Here is a 26,338-nt window from a genome sequence, read left to right as displayed (position 1 = left end):
ATAATGGTTTGCAATTGGAAGATTCAGCAGACCTTGGCAGACTAAGTGCAAGTGTTCGGACTACAATCGCTTCGCCTGCGCTTGGTGTCGCCGATGTAAAGGGGGCCACATGGAGAGCACTGAGTGTGGTAAAGGAGATTGGAAAAGGTGCATGCTAATCTCTCTCACGTGGGATTTGCTGTATGGAGGCGAGGGGGGGGGGGGGGGGGGGGGAGGGGGAGAGAGAGAGTGTAGGGACAGGTATTACATTACCTGCAGCGTTAAATCTTGTCGAGAGGTGGCAGTTTATATGGGAAGGGATGAGTGAACGAAGGAGTTGCACATTATCCTGAACCACCATTAGCTGGTGCTGGGGCTACTCTCTTGTATAGCTATTTCTGCAACCTCTGCTCCTTTGTACAGTCTTTTTTTTTGCAGTGGGTTCACTGACTGCTTTCATGCTCCACAGTAGTACAGCTAGGCGTGTAAACTGCAAGGGGCCCATGGAAGAGAGTGATTATAGCACTGCACAACCACCTATAGTACACTTCCCACAACACAGATGAATTTCTGTGTTATCTGCTCGTATATTTTGTTGTTCACAGCAAATTGGCCATACAATGTTACTTTTGTTTTTGATCTTTTGGATATGTGCACTTAATGCTAATGGCATTCAGCAAGTAACATAAGTCCGACAGAAACCTAAGTTATGCAAAGTTGTATCTTGTCATTCTGTCATGAAAGTAGTAGCTGTGGGTAAATACTATCCAGTGAATTTGCTGTTTGGGGAGAGATGGGGGAGAAGGATGTTGCCAAAATTATCATCTGAGTGGTATCACAATATAAAATTTTCCATGCTAAAGATCATGCCGGGGATCTGAATGGCACGATGAGTTCTTGCCCAACAATAGTTGTGCTTTGGAAGGTAGTTATAGTTTAGTTGAGAGATACAGTGTGGAAATAAACCCTTCGGCAACACCTACCATCAATCACCTGTACCCTATTTCTATGTCCTACACACCAGGGGCAATATACAAAAACCTATTAATCTGCACGTCTTGGGAATGTGGGAGGAAAACACAGAACCTGGAGGAAACCCACGCGATCACAGGGAGAACGTACAAACTCCACACAGACAGCACCTGTAATCAGGATCAAACATGGGTCTCTGGCACTGTTAGGCAGCAGCTCTACTGCTGTGCCACTGTACCACCCTTTGGATGGGCTTTTGCTTTGAGCTAAGTCACTTCATGTAAGAAAGATGCACCAGAAGTGGTGATGGATGGACGGTTCCAAAAACTGGTAGCCTTAAATCTCTACGAATATGTCCAAATCGGTATATTATGCGACATGAGAGGAACTTTCAGGTGATGTGTCTTGCAATTCCTGCGATTCCTCAAGGAAGTGGAGATTGAGTTTGGGAAAAATATTCTCAAATGATCAAGAGTTTATTTTTTCTATGCTGTAATTACATGAGTTATTGTATTGTTAACTTGCACGTTGCTCTTTAAAAATCTGTAACCATAATACAACAAAACCAAAATGCTAATATTCTTCGAAATCTAAAGGGGTAACAATTGTAGAACATTTTGATTCAAAAATATAATTTTTTTAAAGAAACCGCAGCCACCTGCATATGCAACGTGCTTAACATGCTGGTTCTGGTTCTAACATGAATGAGATAAGTTGCACTTTTCTGAAGGGAACCTGTTTTGCAAATCTGTCTGCAGGTTAAAAAATAGGGCACTGCATTGAGGATGCAGGGGATATTTGACAGGTCTGAAGGTGTAATCATCCACTATATAGTCTTAATTAATCCCCAGCTACTTTTGCATTAACATGTATACTTCTATGCTATTTATATACTGAATAACATAATGATATTGATTCAAAGTTTCCCCATTTAAAAAAAAAACATTTCCGAACTTAACAGTCTTTTTTATCAGATTAAAGTTTATCTTCATGAAGCCAATCATTATAAATGTATGCACAAGACTATTAATCTTTTAATAGTAAAATGTCAAAGATTAAATATAGTAAGGATAGATTTTCAAGGTGAAGCTTCTGACTTGGCATTGTCCAGACGACAGCCCTTAGTTCTTCGTTTACTGTGTGGACTCGGGAATTGTCTCAGAATTTTGTTATTACCACCGTTGGCTGTAAATAGTTTGATAGTCTTGATCCAAAGCTCTAGATCCTACCTCCCATTTTTGCTTTTTAAGATGTTTCTGAGAAAAACAAACAAACAGTCGTCCATCAATTTGGCCATCCATGGACATAACGGGTTTGGTACGTGGATAGGACTGAGCCTCATATCCTGGCTGTAAGCAGCCATATTGCTTGCCCTAGCGTGCCCAGCACCATCCCTTTCAGGAAGGCAGCCGTGGGACGATTTAATTGCTGCAGGAACCTTGGAACACTGCAAACATGTCCAAGTCAGGATAATATGTGACATACAATACAATACAATACAATACAATACCTTTTATTGTCATTTGAGCCTCAGTGAGGCTCAAACAAAATTCTGTTTCCACAGCCATACAAACAAAGACAATTCCTAGACATACACACAATTTAATTCACACAAACATCCATCACAGTGGACCCACTGTGATGGAAGGCAAAGTCTTTTCTCTCCCCTGTTCTCCATGTCTCTCCCGATGTCCAAGCCCCAGGCGGGCGATGATAAGTCCCACGGCCATTTTAGGCCGTGCCGGGCGATTTACGGCCCGGCTCCCGGTCTAAAAGTCTCGAAGTTGGAGCCCCCGGCAGGTGCTGTAATGTCCCACGGCCATGAAGCCGTGCCGGGCGATGTACGTCCCGCTCCGGGTCATTCCAACCCCGCGACACGGACTGGAGAAGTCGCGTTGCGGGAGCTCCGGGAAGCGGTTTCTCCCCCCGGACCCGCGAGCTCCCGATGTCCCAGTCCACCGGACCTGCGGCTGCGTTGCTGGAGCCTCCGAGCCCCAGGAGTCGAGTCGCAGCAGCGAGTCACCACCGCTCCTCACGTTCCGAGGCGTGACATGAGAGCAGCTTGGAAATATTGTGTTTTGCTATTCCTGCTATTCTTCAAGGAAGTGGAGGTGACAAGTTTGAGAAAGACGTTCTCAAATGATCAATAATTTATTTTTCTGTGCTATAATTACATGCTTTGCTGAGCAGCTGGTATGGATTTGCAATTGGTTCCTGGCACATTGATATTATCAATGGCATATTATGACTCATTTCAGCGCTGACTCATTTGGACTCTTATTCTTGAGAATGCAGAAAGTTGTGGGTGAAAAAAAAGTAGCTAGGTGTTCTCTCCGTAGTTGTTTAGTTACATATATTTAGCTTTTGACAGGAATCTGATTAATTACAAAGATAGTTATTAGTTTATAAATGTTGTTTTTGTGTTTTGGAGTACCACCCTTTCCCAAACCTGACCCAATGGAGGTTAGATACAAAATGCTGGAGTAACAGTGGGACAGACAGCATCTCTGGAGAGAAGGAATGGGTGAAATGTTGGGTAGAGACCCATCTTCAGACTGAGAATCAGGGGAGAGGGAGTCTAGAGACATGGAAGGGTAAGGTGTGAAAATGACAGATCAAAGTGGCTGATAAGGAAATGTTGAATGGGTCATTGTTAGCTGAGGAGAAGCTGACAATAAGCCATACAATCAGTAATATTTAATCAGGAGGACAGTAGAACTAGGATGGGGAAGGGACAGGGAGATGGGGAAAGCAAGGGTTACTTGAAGTTGGAGAAATCAATATTCATACTGTTCTCCAGCATCTCATATTTTGCTTGGGCAGCCTCAGCTGCAGAGCTCAGTCTCATAATGTGTGCATGTGAGCATCATCTGCAGCTCATGTACATGATACTGACCAATGTTTTTACAATAAAGTTAAAGAAGTCAGTCATCACCCCAACATTTTTCTTTTATTTTCCTGCTGCATTTATGCATCTTGGCTCCAACAGACTTCCCATAGAAGTGGGTCTCTTTTTCAGATCCAATTGGAAACTCTTTAACCAGAGATTATCACATTGAGCCATGGTCACCCAAACCTCGGTAGTTCCACAGAATCAGACAAGGCTTGTATTCCCCACCATTGGAGGTCGAGTTCTGAGACTTGATCGACTTCTTCACGAAAAGAGATGAGTGGGCGGGATCTAAAATCAACTTGTGCAAGATTAAGGTTTTCAACCAACCTGTCGTTATTGCACTTCAGGAGGTCAAATGCAAGGAGAAAATATACCATTGATGGCAAGACTTTTCACAGCATTGATGTGAAGAGTGGTGATCTTGGGATCCAAGCCCATAACCCCTAGAAAAGTGACAACACCAGACAGACTGGTAAATAAGGCACATGTGATGCTTGCCTTCATTGGTCAGGGCATTGAATATAAGAGTCAGTAAGCCTCGATTTTGCGTTTTGGGTCTTTGGATAGGCTGCATTAGGTGTATAGCGTGCTGTTCTGGTCGCCCCAATGCAGGAAGGATGTTGGCGCTTTGGACAGGGCGCAGAGGAGGTTTATGAAATGATGCCGATTAGGGAGAGGTTGGGCAGACTTGCATTGTTTTCTCTAAAATTATGAGAGGCATTGAGAGGGTATACAGTCAGAATCTTTTTTCCCAGGATGGACAAATCCAATGCTAGAGGGTGCAGCTTTAAAATGGGACGGGGCAAAGTTTAAAGGAGATGCATGGCCATTTTTTTTTTAAACGGTTGTTTAGTGCCTGAAACCCAATGCCAGGGATGGTGGTGGAGGCAGAAACAATAGTGGCATTTGAAACTTTTGGATAGGCACATTGATGTCTGTTATGGAGGGATATGGATTATGTGCAGGCACATAAGAGTTGATCGTGGCATCATGTTCGGCACAGATATTGTGGGTTGAAGAACCTGTTGTGCTAAACTGTGCTATGTGAATTGTTTTTGAAAGAGGGCAGTATAAACTTTGGACATTAGAGATATAGTGCGGAAATGGGCCTTTCGGTCAACCGAGTCTGCGCCGACCACCATTATAATTGTGGGCCTGTCCCACTTGGCAAATTTTAGGCAACTGCCGGTGACTGTCATAGTCGTAGCGGGTCGCCGATAAACTACGACAGCACCTACGTCAAGCTACACTCATTGGCGTCAAACCCACTGTCGCCTAAAAATTTTCAACATGTTGAAAATTTAGCGGCGACCAGAAAGACGGTACGACTTTTTGCGCGACTGAGGAGACTATTCCCGGCGAACATGTGGCGACAAACTAGTCGCCTGTAGTTGCCTAAAAAATCGCCTAAGTGGGACAGGCACATTTACAGTTCTACAGAAGCCAAATTATCCTGCAAACCTGTACGTCTTTGGTGTGTTGGAGGAAAGCAGAGCACATGGAGAAAACCCAAGTGGTCACAGGGAGAGGATACAAACTTCCTGCAGACAGCACTCGTTGTCAGGATAGAACCCGGGTCTCTGGCGCTGCAAGTCAGCAGCTCTACACCAATGTGCTGCCCTGAATGTGGAACAGCTGAGACAAATGCGGCTAATGAAATTTGTATAGCCTTTAACCAAAATATCATACAGGGAAATAATATAGAAAGTACTCTGTGTTTGGTTCCTTTTTTGGCATTGTGTGTTTACAGGTGCATGCAATAAAATACATTGACTTTAAACAGTTTGATTGATAAGGATTTGTTTTTCTTTGCTACGCTTCTTCCCTTACACTCATGAGACTCGTTTATGTTCCAGAGATTCACAGGCAAGAGAGTCAGAAGAAAGGAATTCAATTGTATGACACACCCTATGAACCTGAAGAGAATGGTGCAGCTTCAGACACGGAGAGTGTTGATAGTTGCCTGAGAGAAAGCAGGTTGCCACAGGATGACGCCAGGCCTGCAGATGAATACGACCAACCATGGGAATGGAATAAGCTTACAGTGCCACCCTTTTCAGGTCAGTGTTCGAGTTTAATTTTATTTATGCATATCAGCTGTGGGAAAGTGTGGTAGAGATTTAATTATCTGATAATGGCAAATATTGTGGCATTGCATAATGCTTTGTGAGCCTTAATATCGGGAGCATGCAGCAAGTTCAATTTCGAATGAGAATCGGTAGTAAAGAAAGCAAATGCAATGCTAGCATTTATTTCAAGAGGGCTAGACTACAAAAGCAGGGATGTAATGCTGAGGCTCTAAGGTGCTGGTCAGGCTGTATTTGGAGTATTGTGAGCAATTTTGGGCACCGTATTTGAGGTAGCATGTGCTGGCCCTGGAGAGGATCAAGAGGAGGTTTACCAGAATGATCCCAGAAATGAGTGGGTTAACCTATGATGACTGTTTGTCGGCACTGGGCCTGTACTGGCTAGAGTTTAGAAGAATGAGGGGGGATTCTCATTGAAACATACAGAATAATTAAAGGCTTCGATAGGGTGGATGTGGAGAGGAGTGGGAGTCTAGGACTAGAGGTCATAGCCTCAGAATTAAAGGAAGAAGAGGAGGAATTTCTTTAGTCAGAGTGGTGAATCTTTTGAATTCTTTGCCACTGAAGGCTGTGGAGGCCAAGTCAATGGATATTTTTAAGGCGGGGATAGCTAGATTCTTGATTAATAAGGGTGATAGGGGTTATCTGGAGAATGCAGGTGATTGGAATTAGGAGGGAGAGATTGATCTGCCACGATTGAATGGGTGAGTAGCCTTGATGGGTCGAATGGCCTAATTCTGCTCCTATCACTTGTGAGCAGCTGAATTATCATCAGACAATGCTTTATTGACACTTTTGGATTTGAGTCCCACAATTCAAACTGAGTGGCATTTTTTTTTCATTGCAGACCTTTGTAACTTGTAGCAGTGAGCATCTTGCCTTAAGCATAGATTCCTGGCATTGACAAAGCCAGTGTTAGGAGATGAACATGCCAGTGCAAATAACCTGAACCTGGACATAACAAGGATTTAGATTGTGCACACATGTGAGTGAGTGGGATTATGTAAAGGGTGATTTGGGTCTGCTTTCTACTGACACCGACCATCACAGTTATGGGCTAGGGCAGGGGTCGGCAACCTTGTTCTGCATAGGGGCCGGGACACATGTCTGTGTACGGATTGGCGGGCCACATCTATCACGTGTACACATGGATCCCGCCCTGGATGGCAGGCATCAAAACACATGTTCACAGAAGGTAGACAAAAATGTTGGAGAAACTCAGCGGGTGAGGCAGCCTCATGCAATCCTTGCATGTCTCACCCACTGAGTATCTCCAGCATTTTTGTCTACCGTCGATTTTTCCAGCATCTGCAGTTCGCTCTTAAACCTGTTCACAAAAGTTGTGCTGCCATGCCGGCGGCCTACAGCCAGAGCTCGGGGCGGGCGCTCGTCCACGCTCAGGGCGGGGGCTCGGCGGGCCGGATGAATAGGGGAAACGAAATCCACCTGCGGGCCGGATGATTTCAGGTTACGGACCACATTCGGCCCGGGCGCCGTAGATTGCCGACCCCTGGGCTAGAGAATTGAAAAATAGAATATAATGTTACTGTTCCAACTTCAGTTGGTGCGATTGCAACACAGTCCTTCAAATTCATACCGTGAGCTACCATGAACTTATTTATATATCCATGCAGTAGTAAATGCTTTTTAAAAAAAAAACTTTTTCTCAACTTTAACGTACATTAGGGGTGGGGGACAAAGGTAACATGGTAAGATTAATTAGAACACTGGTTGATGAATTTCAAAGTTATTAAGCAAATGTTAAACATTTTTCGAGCCCGAACTATTCCTGTTTTTTCTCATTGAAAAGATTCTGCTAGCCAGTTTTGTGTAAGAGCTTCAGTGAGGTGAGAGATCCAATTGGCCATGGAGGGCATTGGCAATGGAAGTTGATCACAGATGGGGTGGGGACGACACTCAAAGATGATCAACTTAAACAGGAGGCTGTCTGAAGGGAAGATCAATACCCCAGCAGTCGCCAATGGGAAAGAAAGCACTTTAACTGTGGAATAATAAAATACACTTTGCTTACATGTAACATCACAATACCCCAGCTAGGACTGCCCTCACAGTTTTAAGGCCCATGTCCTTTGTGAATGGAGTATGAATTTCATGCAAATGACTTTGTGCGTTGCATGGCAACTGCTGTTATGCACACCTATGTCATCTGCCATTGTGCCTGGAACCATCATATACACAAGGGACCTGGATCAAATTTCCGCCAAATGCATTCCTCGTTTATTTAAAAGAAAATGCATTGCCATATTTTCTTGTGGTATACATGGCAGAGGAAGCCTTTTCAAAAAAGCTGGTGTTCTGTTTTTCTACAAATATTTCTAACTATGAATCAGTCTGAAGAAGGGTCTCAACCCGAAACACCACTCATTCCTTCTCTCCAGAGATGCTGCCTGTCCCGCCGAGTTGCTCCAGCATTTTGTGTCTACCTTTCTACCAATGAAGGTCAATTATCTCAATCTACCCATTGAGTTTGCCTGACCCACTGAGTTTAGTTTTTTTCAGTTTTTAAACAGTTCTAGTGTTTTCTATGTGTCTAGAATGATTAGAGCAAGTGTTCCCAACCTGGGGTAAATTTACCCCCAGGAGGTACATTTTGCCCAGCCACGGGTAAATTTGTTGATTCTGGATTTGTACATATTTTTTCTCATTGACTGACTGTGTTTGGTTCTGGTATACTGGGATCTGTTCATCATTAGTTGTTCATAAATAAATGAAATAACATTGTTATGTGCTATTAAAGTTGCCTGGGGTAAACGGAACGGAAAAGGTTGGGGACCCCTGGCATAGAGAATCAATGCCATCTCTAGTTCTAAAGACATTCTGCTTTTTGTAGATGCAATTGTATCACAGAGTGGGAAGCACTTGGCCAGGAGTCTTATTCTTCAGCTGTTATGGACACTTGCTTATTATAACATTCTGTGCACTGATGATATTTTACACAAGCTGCAAATCATAACAGAATGCCAGCTGCAAAGTCAAGTCAAGTTTTCCTTGTATTTGGTAATCTGTGAAATGTGCGTGGTGATAGAACGTTGTTGGGGCCTTCAAACGAACCAAAGCAGCTAGAGTTTAGCATTTATATTGGCCTGCTGTTGGTAATTCGGTGTAGGAAAAAACTGCAGATGCTGGTTTAAATCAAAGATAGACACAAAATGCTGGAGTAACTCAGCGGGACTGGCAACATGTCTGGAGAGAAGGAATGGGTGACATTTTGGGTCGAGACCATTCTTCAGTTGGTAATTCAGTAATGCTTGCATTGTGCAAGACGAAGCATTTGTTTTGTGCGTTCCACCTGTATGGAACACCCAAGGGAAATTAGGTAAGTCTGGGGCCCCGCCCAGAGAATGATGATGGTGGAGGAGGGATGGAGGTTGCAGAAGGAGACCAATTATTAATAGTTTAGGTGAGGGTGAACCTTTGGAGGTGGGCCAGTAGGGATTGTTTGATGAGAGTTGTCAAACATCATCTAAAATATAGCTTCAAGGTATTGCTTTTATTGCCTTTTGTTGTAGGCACGGCTCATTAATCCGTATTGAAGTGATCTCTTAACTTTTACAGTATATCAAGCATTTAGTGCCTTTTCTTGCTGATGTATCATTAATAAATGTTGATGAAAGATTTGTGATCATTTAGTTTGCTCCTCTTGAATTGGTATTTCATTATTGTGACTTCTGTTCCTAGTATCTTGGTTGAAACTGCATGTAAGAAAATCAGCTGGCCAGGTTCTGCTCTGCTTTTTCAGTTCTCCCTCTTTTTGATTTTTAAGATGTTTCATAAAGCATTGACCAACCGTTTGGCCATTTGGAGTAATGACTCATGATGTGAGTTGATAATCAATCTTATTTGATGATGTTCCTGAGAATGTCTATTATGTTAAGTAGTACACCACACTGGTATCCTGCTTAACGAAACATGGAGCACGTGCTCACAACCCCTATCAATGACATGGGTAGATTGTTATAGCTAAAGATGAAATGCTAAACCCAGTCGTATGTCGTTCAGAACTGTAATGCATTTTGTGATGCTTACTCTGAGTATCCTTTTTACTTTTGTATATAAAGCTAAATATTTAAGTTACTTTTTAATGACTTTAACATTAAGCGCTTTTCACTCCAACTGAGGTTGAGTGTTGCCATCTGCATTTTGCAGTTTTGATCAAGGGTTAGCTGGGTGGCTGAGCAGTCCTCTCCCTTTTTTGATAAGGGAGCCAAAATTCTGCATTGCACTCCAAAGCTTTAAGGGGCTGTCCCACTGCGGTGACTTAAATGGCAAGTTTAGAAGAGTTTAGGGGAGTTTGAAAAAGTGTCATGTTAAAGACCTCCTTCGACTATGTTGAAGACTAGCTTCGGGATAATTGGACACCGAATAGTGGAGAGTGAAGACGACCTCCTTCGATCTCCTTCGACCTCCCTTCGACTATGTTGAAGACTACCTTTGACTACCCTCGATTACCTACGAATAACATGCCGACCTACTACGACCTATTTCGACTAAACCTACGAGTAAAAAAAATCGATCTTTTTTTTGTATCTATTTATTTATCTGTTTATTTATTTATTTTCTCCCCATGGCGACTTTTTTTTACTCGCGGGCATTTTTCAGCATGTTGAAAAATATGCCGCAACCTGGCTGAGGCCTCGAGTACACAGGGACTACTCTCGAGCATGAAGAAGAGTTCCAAAGACCTCCTAGGACCTCGTGTCGACCATGCTGCATGTATGCATCGAGGGCAAACTCTTCTAAACTCGCCAATTAGGTCGCCGCAGTGGGACAGCCCCCTGAGCCTCACCCACAGCCTTTTCAAATGTAACGAGTAGCATCGCCACTTTCTAAGTCACACAGAATTACAGTTTGACACCATGTGTGGGAAGGAAGTGCAGATGTTGGTTTAAACTGAAGATAGACACAAAAAGCTGGAGCAACTCAGCGGGGCAGGCAGCATCTCTGGAGAGAAGGATGGGGTGACCCGAAACATCAGTTTGACACCAGTCAGTATCTAATGTGAAATGTCTGTTTTTTCAAGGATTCATTGCAGCTAGTCGGGGTAGAGGGGGTTAAAGAAGGCTTTTGGCATGCTGGCCATCCCATCAGTCAGGGAACTGAGTGTAGAAGTTGGGGTGTTATGTGACAGTTGGACAAAGGGTTTGTGGGACTGCACTTTGATATTTTAGGTTTTGGCCACCCTACAGGAAAAATGCCATTAAGCTGAAAGCGTGCAGGGAAGATTTACAAGGATGTTGTAACGACTCGAGGGCCTGAGCAAGCGGGAGTTTGACAGGCTAGAACTTTATTCCTTGGTATGCAGGAAGTTGAGGTGATCTTATGGAAGTGTGTAAAATCACAAATCAATATGGTAAATGCACAAAGTATTTTTCCCAGGGTGAATGCAACAACAATAAAAATGTTATAAATTATCCCTGGGTAGGGGAATCAAGGACTGGAGGGAAGAGGCTTGAGGTGTGGAGACTTTAATAGAAGACTGGCAACTTTTTCACGCAGGGTGGTGGGTATGCTGCCAGAGGAAGTCGTTGAGGCACAGTAGGATTTAATCAGGAATGCATTTTCAGACCAGTCATTTTCAGTGACTTCATTATTGATTTTCCTTTTGTAATGCACTGATGACTGCTTTGGTTATATCCCCTCTGATAATATAACTCGCAGGATTTAGACATTTCCAGGTTTGGGCTAAGTTGATGGGAATGCATTTTCAGACCAGTCGTGTTCAATGACTTAATTTTACATTAACAATATATAAAGGATGTATACTGTATATTGGAAAGGTTTAGAGACAAATGTGACTAGCTTAGATAAGGTATGGACAAGTTGGGCCAAAGGACCTGTTTCAGTGGTATATAACTCTGTAGCAAAATTCAGCTGAATTTGTCACAACGTATCCCTTCTACTTTATAGATGGCATGGGTGAAACTTTAACAAACGGATTAGTGGGAGGTAAATATTTTAAATAATTCAAATCCAATCTCTGCTCTTTTCGGGCCACCCATTCTTTTTTTATTGAAGATAAATCCAGAGCAGAATGGCAATGACCTACAAGGCAAGTCAACTACTCAATTCTTTTAAGGAGGCTCACATTGTGGTTTCGTTTTATATTAAGGAAACTAAATGCAGATGAGGTGACTGTTTTACAGAATACCTGAGTTTCCAAGTTCCTATCAATTCTCCATCCTGCTCCAAGTCTGACCTTTCTGTCTGTGGCTCCCAGCACTGTCCATCACAAGTTTGAGAAACAACCTCATTCGAACTAATGTCAAATTAAATAATTTTGGATATTTTTTTCCACTGACGCTGTCTAATCTGCTGAACCTTTACAATAATTCTGTCCAAATATTTCACAGCTTTTAAATACTTTATTTCTCTCTCTCTTTTTCTCTGCCTTTATTAACATGTTGATCAAATGGCTTCATCAGTGACTTGTCACCACAGCAATCTCACCATACAATATATTATCTTTACCCATTTCACTCTCCAGTTAAGGATGCTTCAAGCTTTTATTGAACGCAATATTTTTTTTGATCTTGGAGTTAACATTTGTCGGGGCTGATAAAACACTGAAAATGAAAGCCAAGAAACCCCAGATTCACAAGAGCTGGATTTATGGCATAGACAAACAGCATATCTTTCAAAGACTTGGCCCAGCACAGTCATTCCTCCTTGTTCCCACTACTATATATCGGCGGGAACAAGCGCAGATTCGATGACCATTTCGTTGAACACCTTTGGCCAGTCTGCCTCGGCCTACGTGATCTCCCTGTTGCCAAACACTTTAACTCCCCATCCCATTCCCATACTGGTCTTTCAGTCCTGGACCGCCTCCATTGTCATAGTGAGGCCAAACGTAAATGGGAGGAACAGCACCTCATATTTTGCTTGGGCAGCCTTACAACCCAGTGGTATGAATATTGATTTCTCTAACTCCAAGTAACCCTTGCATCCCCTCACTCTGACCCTTCCCCATCTAGTCTTCGTATTAGTTTTGCTGTCGTCCTGTTGAATTTCAGTGTATATAACTCGTTATCACCTAACCACAGCCAACAATCGACCATTGTGGGCTTCACCTTTCCTCGATTATTGTTGCTTTTTGCATATCTTCCATTCATTTGTCCTATATCTGTCGTTTCCCTTTCCCCTGACTCTCAGTCTGAAGAAGGGTCTCGACCCGAACATCACTCCTTTTCTCCAGAGATGCTGCCTGACCCGCTGAGTTTCTCCAGCCTTTAGTGTCTGTCCTCCCTGAATCCTGGCTCTGGTTGTCCATTCAAACCCATGATCTGGCCCACATTCGTAACTTTCGTTCATGACCCTCGTGTCTCCAAACTCAATTTCACAGCCTGCCAGCACAAGGCATCAAATGCATCTATTTCATGGCAAACGGAATTTGCCAGGCATCTCAAGAAAGAAATACGCAATATTTGGCAACACTACCGGTAATCCATGGCCAACCTTGAGCTTACATTTTCACAGATAGTAAACTGCTGGATAATGTTGACTTCATGTACTTCACGTAATCCGATTTTCATAGTGCACTCAGTTAGTAATTGCATTGAATTATTTTCCCAATAAAAATGAGACACACATGACCTTTTGAACTAAAGCAATTTTGTAGTACTCGTATTTAATGGTGGCATAACAGTTCATAAGTCTTAAAAAGAGAGACAGATGCGATAACATGGCTTCAGAATAAAATTCCTCTTCTTTGTTTTAGCCCACGCAATTGAGTATGGGTCAAACCCTATAAAGATAATACTATGTGGCTGTATTATTTAGTTAGCCACCATTTATACTGCATACAAATGGTATTAACTAGACTGGGGCTTTGTTGGTTTTGTTCAAAATCCCTTTTGAGCAACTGTAGCAGTTTCTTGTATTTAGATCACAACCCTATTTGTGCAGGGTTATTAGGTTCCAAAAAGGAAACAGGAGACAAATGGTGCGCAGTGGAGTGACTGAATGAGTAAAGCTACAATTCATTTATATCAATATTAACCTTTTTAATGAGCTTCAGGAGAAAGACGTGAGATGTAATAGTCAGTACATGTATAGTTCTTGAGCAGAATTTAGGGCACTAAGATAAATGCCCACTTTTCTAATTAATGTGTGAAAATATTTTTATAGGTGATCTCTCAGATGTAAAAATAATATTTTGATTATAAAGGAAGACGTTAACACACTTGCAGAATGGAAATAATGAAAGATTAATTTCAATGGATAAAAAGAATGAAGAGGCTACATTCTCCTTGGAGAAATAAAGCTTTCAAGGGACATATTTGCATATTGTTAAAATAGGTTAACAGACCTAAAAATAAGCTCCGAAAGTTAGTATTGAAGGAGAGTGATTTACTATTTGTGTCTTCTCTGACTCGTGTAACAGCAATCCAGTTATTTCCATTCCCCTGACCCTTTGTCATGCTCTTTCAAATCCTTGCAGATACTTGGGTGACTTTTGTGGCCGAGACCCTTCCTCAGACTGATACTGTCACCCATTCCTTCTCTCCAGAGATGTTGCCTGTCCCACTGAGTTACTCCAGCTTTTTGTGTCTCTCTTTGGTATAAACCAGATCTACAGTTCCTTCCTACACCTTGCGGGTACTTGATCAGCTCCTGACAATTGCTGCCCTTGACAGTACATTCCAGACTCTAACCACTGTCTTAAAAAATATATATAATTTTGTCATTTTTGATTCTTTTGGTGATAATCTTCAGTTTAGTTCCCTTTACCTTAATTCCATGTTCCCTATTTCTTGATTATCTCTGCCAATTGAAACAAGTTCTCTCTCAACTCCTGTCTACATCCTTCAAGATTTCAAATATCGACATCACATCTAACAGTACCTCAGGTCTGGGCTTCCCCAGTCTGGCCATGTGTCTACCCATGAAGTCAATTTGGACAATTTCTTAAGTATTCCCTAATACCTATCCATCTTTGCTGTAATGTGATGCCCAGCAGAAGAGCTACTGCCTTGCAGCACCGGGAGCCCGAGTTTGATCCTGACTATGCTATCTGTATGGAGTTTGCATGTTCTCCATGTGACTGGCTGGGTTTTCTCTGGGTGCACTAGTTTCCTCCTGCAATCCAAAGACGTGCAGGTTTCTAAATGAATTAGCCAGTGTAGTGTGGTTGTGTACAGGTGATTTGATGTTCGATGCTGACTTGGTGGGCCGAAGGGTCTGTTTCTATGCTGTATCTCTATACTAAAACAACATTTCTATAATTGGTGATCCAGTGTATAAGAAAAGCTTATCGTGAATCATTTTCTCTTGTGCCTTGTTCCTCGATTTATAGAACCCATGATTCAGTCTGCGTTTAATTAGTTTCTCCACTTGCCCCACTACTTTTGACAAATTATGTACATGTTCTCCGAGATCTTTTCCTGTATCTTTTTTGAAGAATTGTCCTTTCTTGTTGAGAGTGCCTCTTCTCATTTTTCCTGCTAAAAAGAAGTAGAGGATGAGAGGGAATCTTATAGAAACACATAAAATTATTAATGGATTGGGTGGGCTAGATGCAGGAAAACATTTCCCGATGTTGGGGGAGTCCAGAACCAGGGTAATCAGCCATGATCATATTGAATGGTGGTGCTGGCTCGAAGGGCCGAATGGCCTACTCCTGCACATTTTTTTCGATGTTTCTACATTAAATGTTCATTAAGTTTTATCTCACCATTCCACCAACCTGCCTCGTTGAATTTTGGTCCGATCCTCCGCACATTTCGCTAAACAATTAAACTTTGTCTAAATCAAATGGAGGGATTTGGCTTAAATTCCAGAGGAACAGAATTAATAAGCAGAGAGAATGCAAGTTTAATTTGAAAGTTTCTGAAAATTCTGAAGTGCAATTAACTAGTGTTTGCTATTTCTCATGCAGGCAGCAAGCCAACTTTGAGCAGGCCGCTAAGGTACACATTTGCGACCATCGTTGATTTGGTTGTTATGTACTTGCATTGCTCAGAATGGGGCTGATAATGAGCAGCAGCAACCACTGGAAGATAACACACATACCTTCTACAGCAGCTGGTGGGTGTTTGTAGAAGTTATTCTGGCTTCACTGACAGCATGTAGGGAAGAGCATTTTCCAAGATTTTCTTAATGCCCTGGAGGCATTAGTGATGATGTAGTCCGTGAATGCACCTCTATTTGTGGTATACCATCAAATACTTTGCTATCTTCAGGTGTGTGTCCACCAGCGACTGCTCTATCAGGATTATAATGCTTAACATTCTTTTAAGTTTGCTTTATTCCATACACTGACTGGTGTAAGTTTCACACCAACATTTTGCTGCTTTTGCACTGCATTTAATTAATCTTAACAAGCACATCATGTAGAATCTTTCTCAACACTAACTGAAACAATTCCTTCCATTTAGCTGGGCAAGGTACCTAAATAGTAGAAGGGCAAGATACCTAAATAGTAGCTGGGCATAAATGCTAAAAATATATATATAATTGCATTAAGGGCATATATAGTCTTTATGTTCAAATCTCCCTCTCTCCACAAACTTTCTAGATTTACAAGCTGCACGTGGTATAAACTTGGAACTACCAATGTTGGAATAGAGTCATAGAGTGTGGAACCAGGCACTTCAGCCCAACTTGCCCACACACCGGCCAACATGTCCCAGCTACCCTGGTCCCACCTGCCAGCATTTGGGCCGTATCCCTCCCAACCTGACCCATCCATGTTGAACAAAAGACAGTATGCATTGGCAGTGGTGGTGGAGGCAGACATGATAGTGATGTTTAAGAAGCTTTTAGATAGGCACATGGAATTTGCAGGGAATGGAGGGACATGGATATCTTGCAGGCATGATGAGATCAGTTAAGCTAAGCATCACATTCGGCACAAACATTGTGGGCCGAGCGGCCCAATCCTGTCCTGTACTATTCTACGTTATAAATACATAGATACACAGACAATAGGTGCAGGAGTAGGCCATTCGGCCCTTCGAGCCAGCACCACCATTCAATGTGATCATGGCTGATCATCCACAATCCGTACCCTGTTCCTGCCTTCTCCCCATATCACCTGACTCTGCTCTCTTTAAGAGTATCTAACTCTCTCTTGAATGCATCCAGAGAATCGGCCTCCACTGCCTTCTGTGGCAGAGAATTCCACAAATTCACCACTGTGTGAATTTTTTTTTCTTCATCTCAGTTCTAAATGGCCTACCCTTTATTCTTAAAACTGTGGCCCCTGGTTCTGGACTCCCTCAACATCGGGAGCAAGTTTCCTGCATCTAGCGTGTCCAATCCCTTAATAATTTTATATGTTTATATAAGATACCCTCCCATCCTTCTAAGTTCCAGTGTGTACAAACCCAGTTGCTCCATTCTTTCATCATATGACAGTCCCGCCATCCCGGGAATTAACCTCGTAAATCTACGCCACACTCCCTCAATAGCAAGAGTATCCTTCCTCAAATTAGGAGACCAAAACGGCACACAATACTCCAGGTGTGGTCTCACCAGGGCCCTGTACAACTGCAGAAGGACCTCTTTGCTCCCATACTCAACTCCTCTCGTTATGAAGGCCAACATGCCATGAGCTTTCTTCACTGCATGTTGTACCTCCATGCTTACTTTCAGTGACTGATGTACAAGGATATCCGGGTCTCGTTGCACTTCCCCTTTTCCTAACCTGACACCATTCAAATAATAATCTGCCTTCCCGTTCTTACCACCAAAGTGGATAACCTCACATTTATCCACATTATACAGCATCTGCCCACGTTTTAAAATGAATAATTTGTGACGGAAACGGAGGCCATTCATCCCATGGTGACTATGCAAGAACTATTTATTCAGTCTAATTCCATTTCCTTGGGCCCCCTGGTGTGTATATATATACCAATACTTTTAAAATGGAGTAAATAATGTTCTTTTGTGAATTGAATGCAAGACCCCTTCTGCATTCTGGGTGAAATTGATTTCCTCATCACCCTTCTAATTCTTCCACCAATTATTCTAAATCTAGTGTCCCTGCTTTTTACACTCCTCTGCAGAAGGAAATGGATCTGCCTAATTTACTTTATCTACTCGCTCCTTATATACGTTGTTTGTTTCTCTCCTCAACCTCTTCCAGGGAATATAAACCTTGCCATCCAATCTTGCACTATAGTTAAATTTTTCGGTCCTAGCCACATACACAAAACTCCTTGCATCGCTTTCAATCACTTATTTCCTGTAATGTGATAACTGGAACTGTAGGCAGTTGTCAGAGCTGCAGACAATTTAAGAATATACCTTTCCTGTTGTGGTGGGTGCATTATTGGCAAATAACGGTAAGAAAATGCACTCTATATGCAACTATGAAGGATCTGTTGGCATACGTTCCAACATTCCTCTGCCCTTCCACACCTTGTCATATCTTCCTGTTAATTGTATATATATTTATATATTTTTAGCCTTGTTGCCTGTATTGCACTTCTGTAGATTTAATTATTTTTACCACTTCTCTGCCTACCTAAACCCCCAATGCCCTGTCATACTGTTTCTTTAGCCCCCCCCCCCCCCCCCCCCCCCCCCACCACCACCACATGTTTCCCAGCCCCTGCCCCTGTTGCTCCCATCTGCCATGATCCCTCCTGATTCAGTTCCATTCTTCACATTCTTTTCCTTTCAGATTATCCACACCCTTTTATTTTACACTTATCTCCCAGCGTTATTTTAGGTGCACCCTTCCCCCCACCACCCCACTACGATCAGCCAATCAACTTCTCCTTGCCAGCATCCACCTGTCACTAGCTTGCTCTTGCCCTGCTACTTCCCGTCTATCAGTGCAAATGAAGGGTCTCAGCCACTAAGGTTTAATGTTTCATGTCTCATATTTCGCTTGGGCAGCTTGCAGCCCAGTGGTATGAATACTGATTTCTCTCACTTCAGGTAACCCTGGCATTCCTTCTCTCTCTCTCTCTCTCTCTCTATCCCTCCCCCACCCAAGTTGCACCAGCTTCTCGTTTTCACCCAACCAACAGCTAACAATGGCCTGTTTCCTTTATCACCATTACTTTTTTGCATATCTTTCATTCATTGTTCTTTATCTCTCTACATCATTGTCTACATCTCTCATTTCCCTTATCCCCAACCAGTTTGAAGAAGGGTCTCGACCCAAAACGTCATTCCTTCTCTCCAGAGATGCTGCCTGTCCCGCTGAGTTACTCTAGCTTTTTGTGTCTATCTTCGGTTTACCCAGCATCTGCAGTTCCTTCCTCCACAAGGTTAAATGTTTGTTTCCCTCAGAAGATGCTCTCTGACCTGCAGTTCCTCCAGCAGCTCTTAGTTTTGCTACTGATCCCAGCATCTGCAATCACCTTTTGCCTTCAGTGGACTTGCCTTTATATTTCAAAAATCACTTTTATTTATCGTAAAAAATGTGCAAATCACCCAAGGTGATTTTTTGCGAAGAACATATCTACACAGTGATAAAGTAGTGCAGCAAAGTCCAGCTGAATGGGTCGTTGTGCATAACTGGGCCAGGCCCATCCTTTGCAAGAGAACAGGTAGCACCTCAGCACCTGCTGCCCGTACTTTAGTTCCAAATAAAGCCTGATGTAGCCACACACAAAGGTGGTCATTGGGATGAAGGTGACATTGGGTATATTTTTGGCCCGAATGTCTTGGAACCTGTGCATGTCGACTCATCGGATCGGTTTCATCTTGGATTTCTGGATGCACCAGAAGATGGCACCCAGGGACTGCAAGGGCAGAGGAGCAAGAATAGGTCACCTCCGTCAAATACAACAGCAACGAGAGACCTTTGCATCTGTGACCAAATTAATGAGAGGGAGCAGTCCCAATTTTTCTTTATTTTTGTCATTCCACACCAGCTAATTTTTCTTGCATGCTTTTGACCTCTCCAAGCAAGATCCCCTGCACCTTCATGTGGTGAGATCTGATGGTGAAGGAGAAGGAGGACCAGTTGGGCCAGTTGCCGAAATGCATCGTCTCGCTCCTCTTACAGCTTACTATGGCAGCTGATGACAACTCGAGCTGATTGCCGATGCTGATCAATGTGCAGGCTGACACTGGAATGAAACAGAAGACATCGGCATAAAGAGGAGTTGAATAAATGGACTGCCACAAGCTTTCGATACTATGACTGGTGCAGTGATGTTGCATTTGCTGGCATTCAGCTGGACGGTCAGAAAGTGTAACCCCTTTTCAGTCGCGATAAATCTGCTTTGACAGCAAAGCAATATTCATATGCTGCGGGGAGGGTTTCTGTCCATACAAAGCTTGTCGGTCTGCTGCTGTCCAGCAACAGAATGAAATGCCAACCTTGTGTCTTTGTATGGAGACAACAACATTTCTTGTGCACGCTCCAAGGATGCAAATATCTCCAGCTCCAGGCTGGAAGGAATCCAGTACATTCACAGCCACTGAAAGTTCTTAATGGTCAGCGCCAGTTATGAATTTGCACTTTTGGCTGTAGCAGCAGGCAAATTTAATTAAAAGTCTCCTTGCATGAGTTCAAATATTTAATTGTAGCTCATTGAATTTCAGTTTGGAGAGCTATCACCAACTAAGGTGGAACTTGGCCCAATGGGAGTCTTTTTTTCCTTGTAGCCATTCCACGTGTGTGATCTTTCTAATATAATATTTTTAGACATTTGAATATTCCTTTTAAAGTCAGCATGAATTCTCTTTAACCGGGAAGTTAATATCCAGAAACCCCTGCAAGGCCACATTGTTCCATCCTAATTAGCTGCCACTTCCAATTAGCAGCATCATGAACAGATTTTGGTGTGGCAGATGTTCTAATGAGTTCACAAATTACATACCTGACCTATTACATTTTTTAAGCAGGTTACATAGAGAAATCTCTCAAGTATAGATAACAGTGAATGTTCAAAAGGATAAAAAATAAATAATGTTGTTTAAGTGCAGAATTTAGGGGGTTGTATTTTGAAAATTGCATGTTCTTGCTTTTTTCAGCTCTTTTTGTCATTTCTGATTGACAATTGTAAGGCAGTTTAAGTGTGACATCTGAGCATTTGAATATTCATGCACTTCTTTCTGAGCAACACCACAAAGCTTTGAAATCTCATTCATCTGTATTGTTGCATAAAATCATGTTCACAAACACTTCTTGTGGTTTCTGCAAGCCATATGTTTTCATTATGCATGGCTCTCTTCTGAAAGGGACTTGGGGAAGTGCTAGTGGAACGAACGTTTGCGGTGCTGGTTTGTTCAACCCTCTTATGGGCTTGGACAAACGCCAACCACATTAGTGCAAGTTGTGTGTATTCATGGACATGATGCTTGTGTTGCCTGCAAACCACTTAAACCGATGTCAATGTCTATTGAAGGCACGGTAGCTTAGCCTGATAGATGGTTTTATTTTCAGACTGTTTATGCCCTGTCTGATGGTTCTGTGGTTCAGGAGACTTATTTTCTGCACCTTCTGCTATGATTATGCGTGAAGCAGGTTTTGTGTGTTTAGACATTCTACTAACATAGTATGTTTTATAAAATGGTCTACACTGTGGGAAATTTTCACACGATGTCCCAAAAGCACACATTCTTTCAGTAACTGGTAGGAAACAGAATAACTTAGTCAGGAAATGATTTTTGTAAATGCACATTTTTACAGCAATGGAGTTACCACTGCAGTTGAACAGTGCAAAATCACAAATATGAAGTGAGTAACTTGGAAATTAAACTTGTCAAAACATGTTGATAATGTTACTGTGCATAACCGTGTAGCTAGCAGCTGTTAAGGTGCACTTAACCCAAAGGAATTCAGTCGGGTTGACACAAATGTTTATTTTCACATATGATTGCGAGTCAGTGCCAAGTGGAGATTATGGAGGAAACAGTAATGGTAGGTTGAGGGACACTAGGACTGGGATGTGCCGGTGAAATAGCCCAGAAGCTCAGTGGAAAGTTGCATTGAATGGGTTGAGTGTGGTGGGCTGACATTCATTCCCTGCAGGCATTTTGCCCACACCAGGGGCTTGCTGCTGCATGAAACCTAAAGCTTCATGTACATTGGGATACGCCGTGTAGCACCTGTGATAGATAATTGAAGAAAATAGGTTGGTCACTGTTATAGTTTGTGGGTAGAGGAGAGAAATGTAGAGTGGATTGGGTGGAAGAACATTTGTGATGTTATTTGGAACAGTATTAGAGGGTTAAATTCTGTTCAAGTGAGGTAGGTAGGGTTGAAGTGAGGTAGAGAGTTCTGAGGTAAGGGTCAGGTTTGCAATCAGATTGGGACAATGTGTAGTGATAACATCTATATATGAATATCAAGCTATATAATACAATTCATTGGGAAAATCTTTAATATGTAGATACACAATAAATTAAGTTATCAGAGAAGGAATTTATTTTGTGTTAAACATTTTCATTTCATATTTTTAGTTAAGTGGTGTGTTTGTGCTCAGGAGTTGAGGAAGGTATAATAGCATTTAAAATACATCTGAACAGATGCATGGATAGGAGAGATTTAAAGGGGGTATGGGTCAAAAACAGGAAAATGGGGCTAGCTTAGATGACGCATCTTGGTCAATGTGATTCAGGCCCAAAGGCCCTGTTTTTATGCTGTATGACAATGCAATCCAATACAATCAGTTTTATTTGTCACATTGCACATAATGTGCAAGTGATTTGACTATAGCTGCAGAATTGGGAAATCCATAGCTTTCTGCTGCTGATCTGTGGGCTCGGATAAAGCATGGCGAGATTATGGACATTTCCATCATAACTAACTTAGTTTGGTGAATTTAGCTTTGTCCATAATATTTTACAGTTTGGTTCAGCATTTTCTTAGTAAAAACTAAACTGGCTAGAATTACCTTGGTGAACGAAAATACGGTTAATGTTTTAGGTTGCTGTCCTTTTAACAACATTTACTTAAGATGTTAAGTGTCCATGGCACCTTGCTTTTGCATTAATCACTTATTTAGAACTTTTGTCATTTCTGTAATCATTGGACAGTTGTGTTATGTAATGAGAATACCAAATTGGTTGAGAAAATGATGCAAGTAAAATGCAAAGACTGGCCCGCTCCAATGCTTTCCTTTTCTTGAAATATTTTCTTTGAGGAGAATTTTTTCAATGTATTATCATTCTTTCTTCTTGTCTCTTTTGTAGTTCAGCTCAATGGCATTGAGAAGAAACTGTCCTCTCCCTTGTGCAACAGACGCAGGCAGCTGAGACCCCCAGATCTAATCAAACATGGCGTTCCAGAGTTCAGTGAGATTGCAGGAGAGAGAATAGACCCAAACACTCCACTTGAGAAGCAAGTGTAAGTCATTGTTTTGTTCTTTTGTGCTCTAAACAGTCCAATGCTTCCTTCCATACTGTTCTGTATTATGTTGCAAAGGATTAATCAATGCATTGACTTTGGAAGGAAATTGGAATTCATATTGATATTTGAATCAATAACATTGTTATGAACAATTACAAATTATTTCAAAATACATTCATGCTATCAATGTTGTTCTGATTTTCATATATCCATATCTGTAAGTAATCTTAGTTGTAAAAATTTACAAGGTTATTTTCTGCTTTTCTGGATTAAGTCTCTCAGCCCCATCTACACACCGTAACCATTAGAGTCTGCTTATAAATACCTGTCAATATTAATTTATACTCAAGCTAAAAATAGATCAATGTGTGTTTTTATAAGAATGTGACACTTGAGCCAGCTGCCATTCATCAAGACTATGGCTAATCATCCCACTCAGTGCCATTTTCCAGCACTCTTGCCATAATCCTTGATTCCCTTAATGCCCAGACATCTACCAATCTCTGTTTTGAATTAATATGACTAAGCTTTCAAAGCTTCCCTGGGTACAGAACTCAAGTTTTCACAATAGACAAAAGTGCAGGAGTAGGCCATTTGGCCCTTCGAGCCAGCTCTGCCATTCAATGTGATCATGGCTGATCATCCACAACCCACAATCATTCCTGCCTTCTCCCCATATCCCTTGACTCCGCTATCTTTAAGAGCTCTGTCTAACTCTCGTGAAAGCATCCAGAGAATGGCCTCCACCGCCCTCTGAGGCAGAGAATTCCACAGACTCAAAACTCTGTATGTGAAAAAGTATTTCCTCATCTCCGTTCTAAATGGCTTACTCCTTATTCTTAAACTGTGGCCCCTGATTCTGGACTCGCCCAACATCGGGAACATGTTTCCTGCCTCTACTTGGTGAAGGAATTTCTCCTCATGTTGAACAAACTGCTTCTTATTTGCAAACTGTGATCCCTCGTCCTATTTTCTACGGGGGAAACGTCCTCCCTTCATCAAATCTGTCAATCCCGTAAGAATTTTGTAAATTCTGATGTGATTTTCCCTAGTCTTTCTAAACTCTAAAAAATACAGTCCCAGCATACACAATCTCTTCTCAGACAGCAAACCTGCCATTCCTAGAAATCTCCTCAAGGTATGCCTATTTTGAAGAAGTTCTCCTCCTCTATCCGATGAGAGTTCTGCAACATCCTCTCTAGCTGCTCCCACTCTGTGATTCCTTCTGCCCTCCAGCTCTACGACCATGTTCCTCCATCCCCTTTGATGTATCGTTTACACACATTACACCTCCTTATCTCTATGTCTCTCTCTCCCCTGAGTCGCAGTCTGAAGAAGGGTCACGACACGAAACGTCACCTTTTCCTTCTCTCCAGAGATGCTGCCTGCTCTGCTGTTACTCCAGCATTTTGTGTCTATCTTTGCTGTAAACCAGGATCTGCAGTTCCTTCCTACAAATTCCTGGAACCCATCTGATGAATCTTCACTGCACTCCCACCTGCCAAGTACATCCTTTCTCCAGTAAGGATGACAAGATTGTATGCCATAGACCAGGTATAGGCTCATCAAAGCCCTTTTCAATTGCAATAAAACATCCTCATCCAATAAAGGCTAACATACCATTTGCCCTCCTGATTGCTTGCTTTGCCTGCATACTGTGCTGCCTTCACTGTTAATGTACAAGCACATCCAGGTTCCTTTGAACATCAACACTCCCTAGTCGTTTACCATTAAGCAAATAAAAGCTTAAGAAACAAAAGCAGCCCATTAGTCTCTGTCATTATTTTCTACCAGCTCTTTAATTCCCTTAATATCCAAATTCTATCAATCTCTGTTTTGAATGTAACTCTGCCTCCATAGCCTTCATGAGTGGAGGATTTCAAAGATTATTACCCTTTCGTTGAGATAAATTCTCAGTCCGAATAGCTGACCCGTTTTGAGACTGTGAACTTAGGTTCTGCACGGTCCAGCCAAAGGAAACCTCATTTCATCTATCGTACCAAACCCTGAAAGAATATTATTAATGTTTGGAAGAAATGTATTGTTCTACTAAATTCAGAGAATTTAGGCCAAGTTTACTTCATCTCTTCTTGCACAACAATCTCCCCTTCATTGGCAAACCTTTATTTCACTCCCTGTACCAAGGTACATCCTTCTTTAGATTACAGGAGCAGACCTCTACAACAACTCCCAAGTGCAATCTCATCAGTTCCTGATATAATTTCTGTAAGACGTTATATTGGTGTGTCAGTTTGATGTGAAATCACAAGGATTCATTATTTAATGCAAACAATTCTAAAAGTATCATTTGTAATAGCACTAGTCATTCTGGGCTAACCATGTGCAAACATTTGGGCACAAACATCCTTTGATGAATATTCTGGATCAGCAATCTCCCACCAAAGTATAATGAGGAGATTAGAGTGGTGAGCGGAAGACATTCACGGTGTGTAATCATTTTGTTAGGAAGGTGATCAAAGAATGGGAAGAAGGCCATAAAGAGTAATGATTAGGGAAAAGATGGGACTCAATGGGATAATTGGGGACAATGGGATAAGCAATGGGAGCAAGTAAGAGCAGTGCCTGAAGGACATTTTGATTGCACCCAACCTGAGGTAAACCAGGATGAGTCGGAGGAGAAGCACCCCATGAATATCCTACTCCTCTCACTTTGTAGTCCTAAACTTTTCATATCTCATTTCACAGGTCAATCTGAACTAGGGTCCCGACCTGAAACTTTGCCTATTGATTCCCTCATGATTTATTAATCATGCATTACCTTTCTGCTGACTGGATAGCACGCAAACATAGGTTTTCACTGTACCTCGGTACACGTGACAATAAAATAAACTAACCCTCCACAGATGCTGCCTGACAGGCTGAGTTCCTCCAGCATTGTGCTTTGCACAAGATTCCTATATCTGCAATTCCTTGTCCCTCTATTCATCCTTTCCTTGACATGAAGCCTTTTTTTAAATATATATATATATATATATATATATATATATATATTCTTTTTCTCTCTTGCTTTGATTAAGTAAAGTTTTTTTGCCAAGATCAAATATTTGGCAGAATACAAGACCTGTGCTAACTTGCCAGTTGCTTGATCATCACTACCCATTC

General features: G+C 42.0%; 1 protein-coding gene across 1 annotated transcript in view; it reads left to right on the top strand.

The window, feature by feature from the left end:
- Window positions 1–26,338, top strand: part of shb (SH2 domain containing adaptor protein B) — an 86,386-nt gene that overhangs the window by 32,113 nt on the left and 27,935 nt on the right. The window contains exons 3-4 of the mRNA XM_033018406.1: window positions 5,701–5,904; window positions 23,059–23,212. Coding sequence (XP_032874297.1) covers window positions 5,701–5,904; window positions 23,059–23,212 — 358 coding nt within the window. The remainder of the gene's footprint in view (window positions 1–5,700; window positions 5,905–23,058; window positions 23,213–26,338) is intronic.

The sequence above is a fragment of the Amblyraja radiata genome, chromosome 3 (assembly GCF_010909765.2).
Source record: "Amblyraja radiata isolate CabotCenter1 chromosome 3, sAmbRad1.1.pri, whole genome shotgun sequence".
NCBI classification, from domain to species: Eukaryota; Metazoa; Chordata; class Chondrichthyes; order Rajiformes; family Rajidae; genus Amblyraja; species Amblyraja radiata.
The sequence above is the reverse complement of the archived record's forward strand: the minus strand, read 5'-3'. Positions and strand labels throughout refer to the sequence as shown.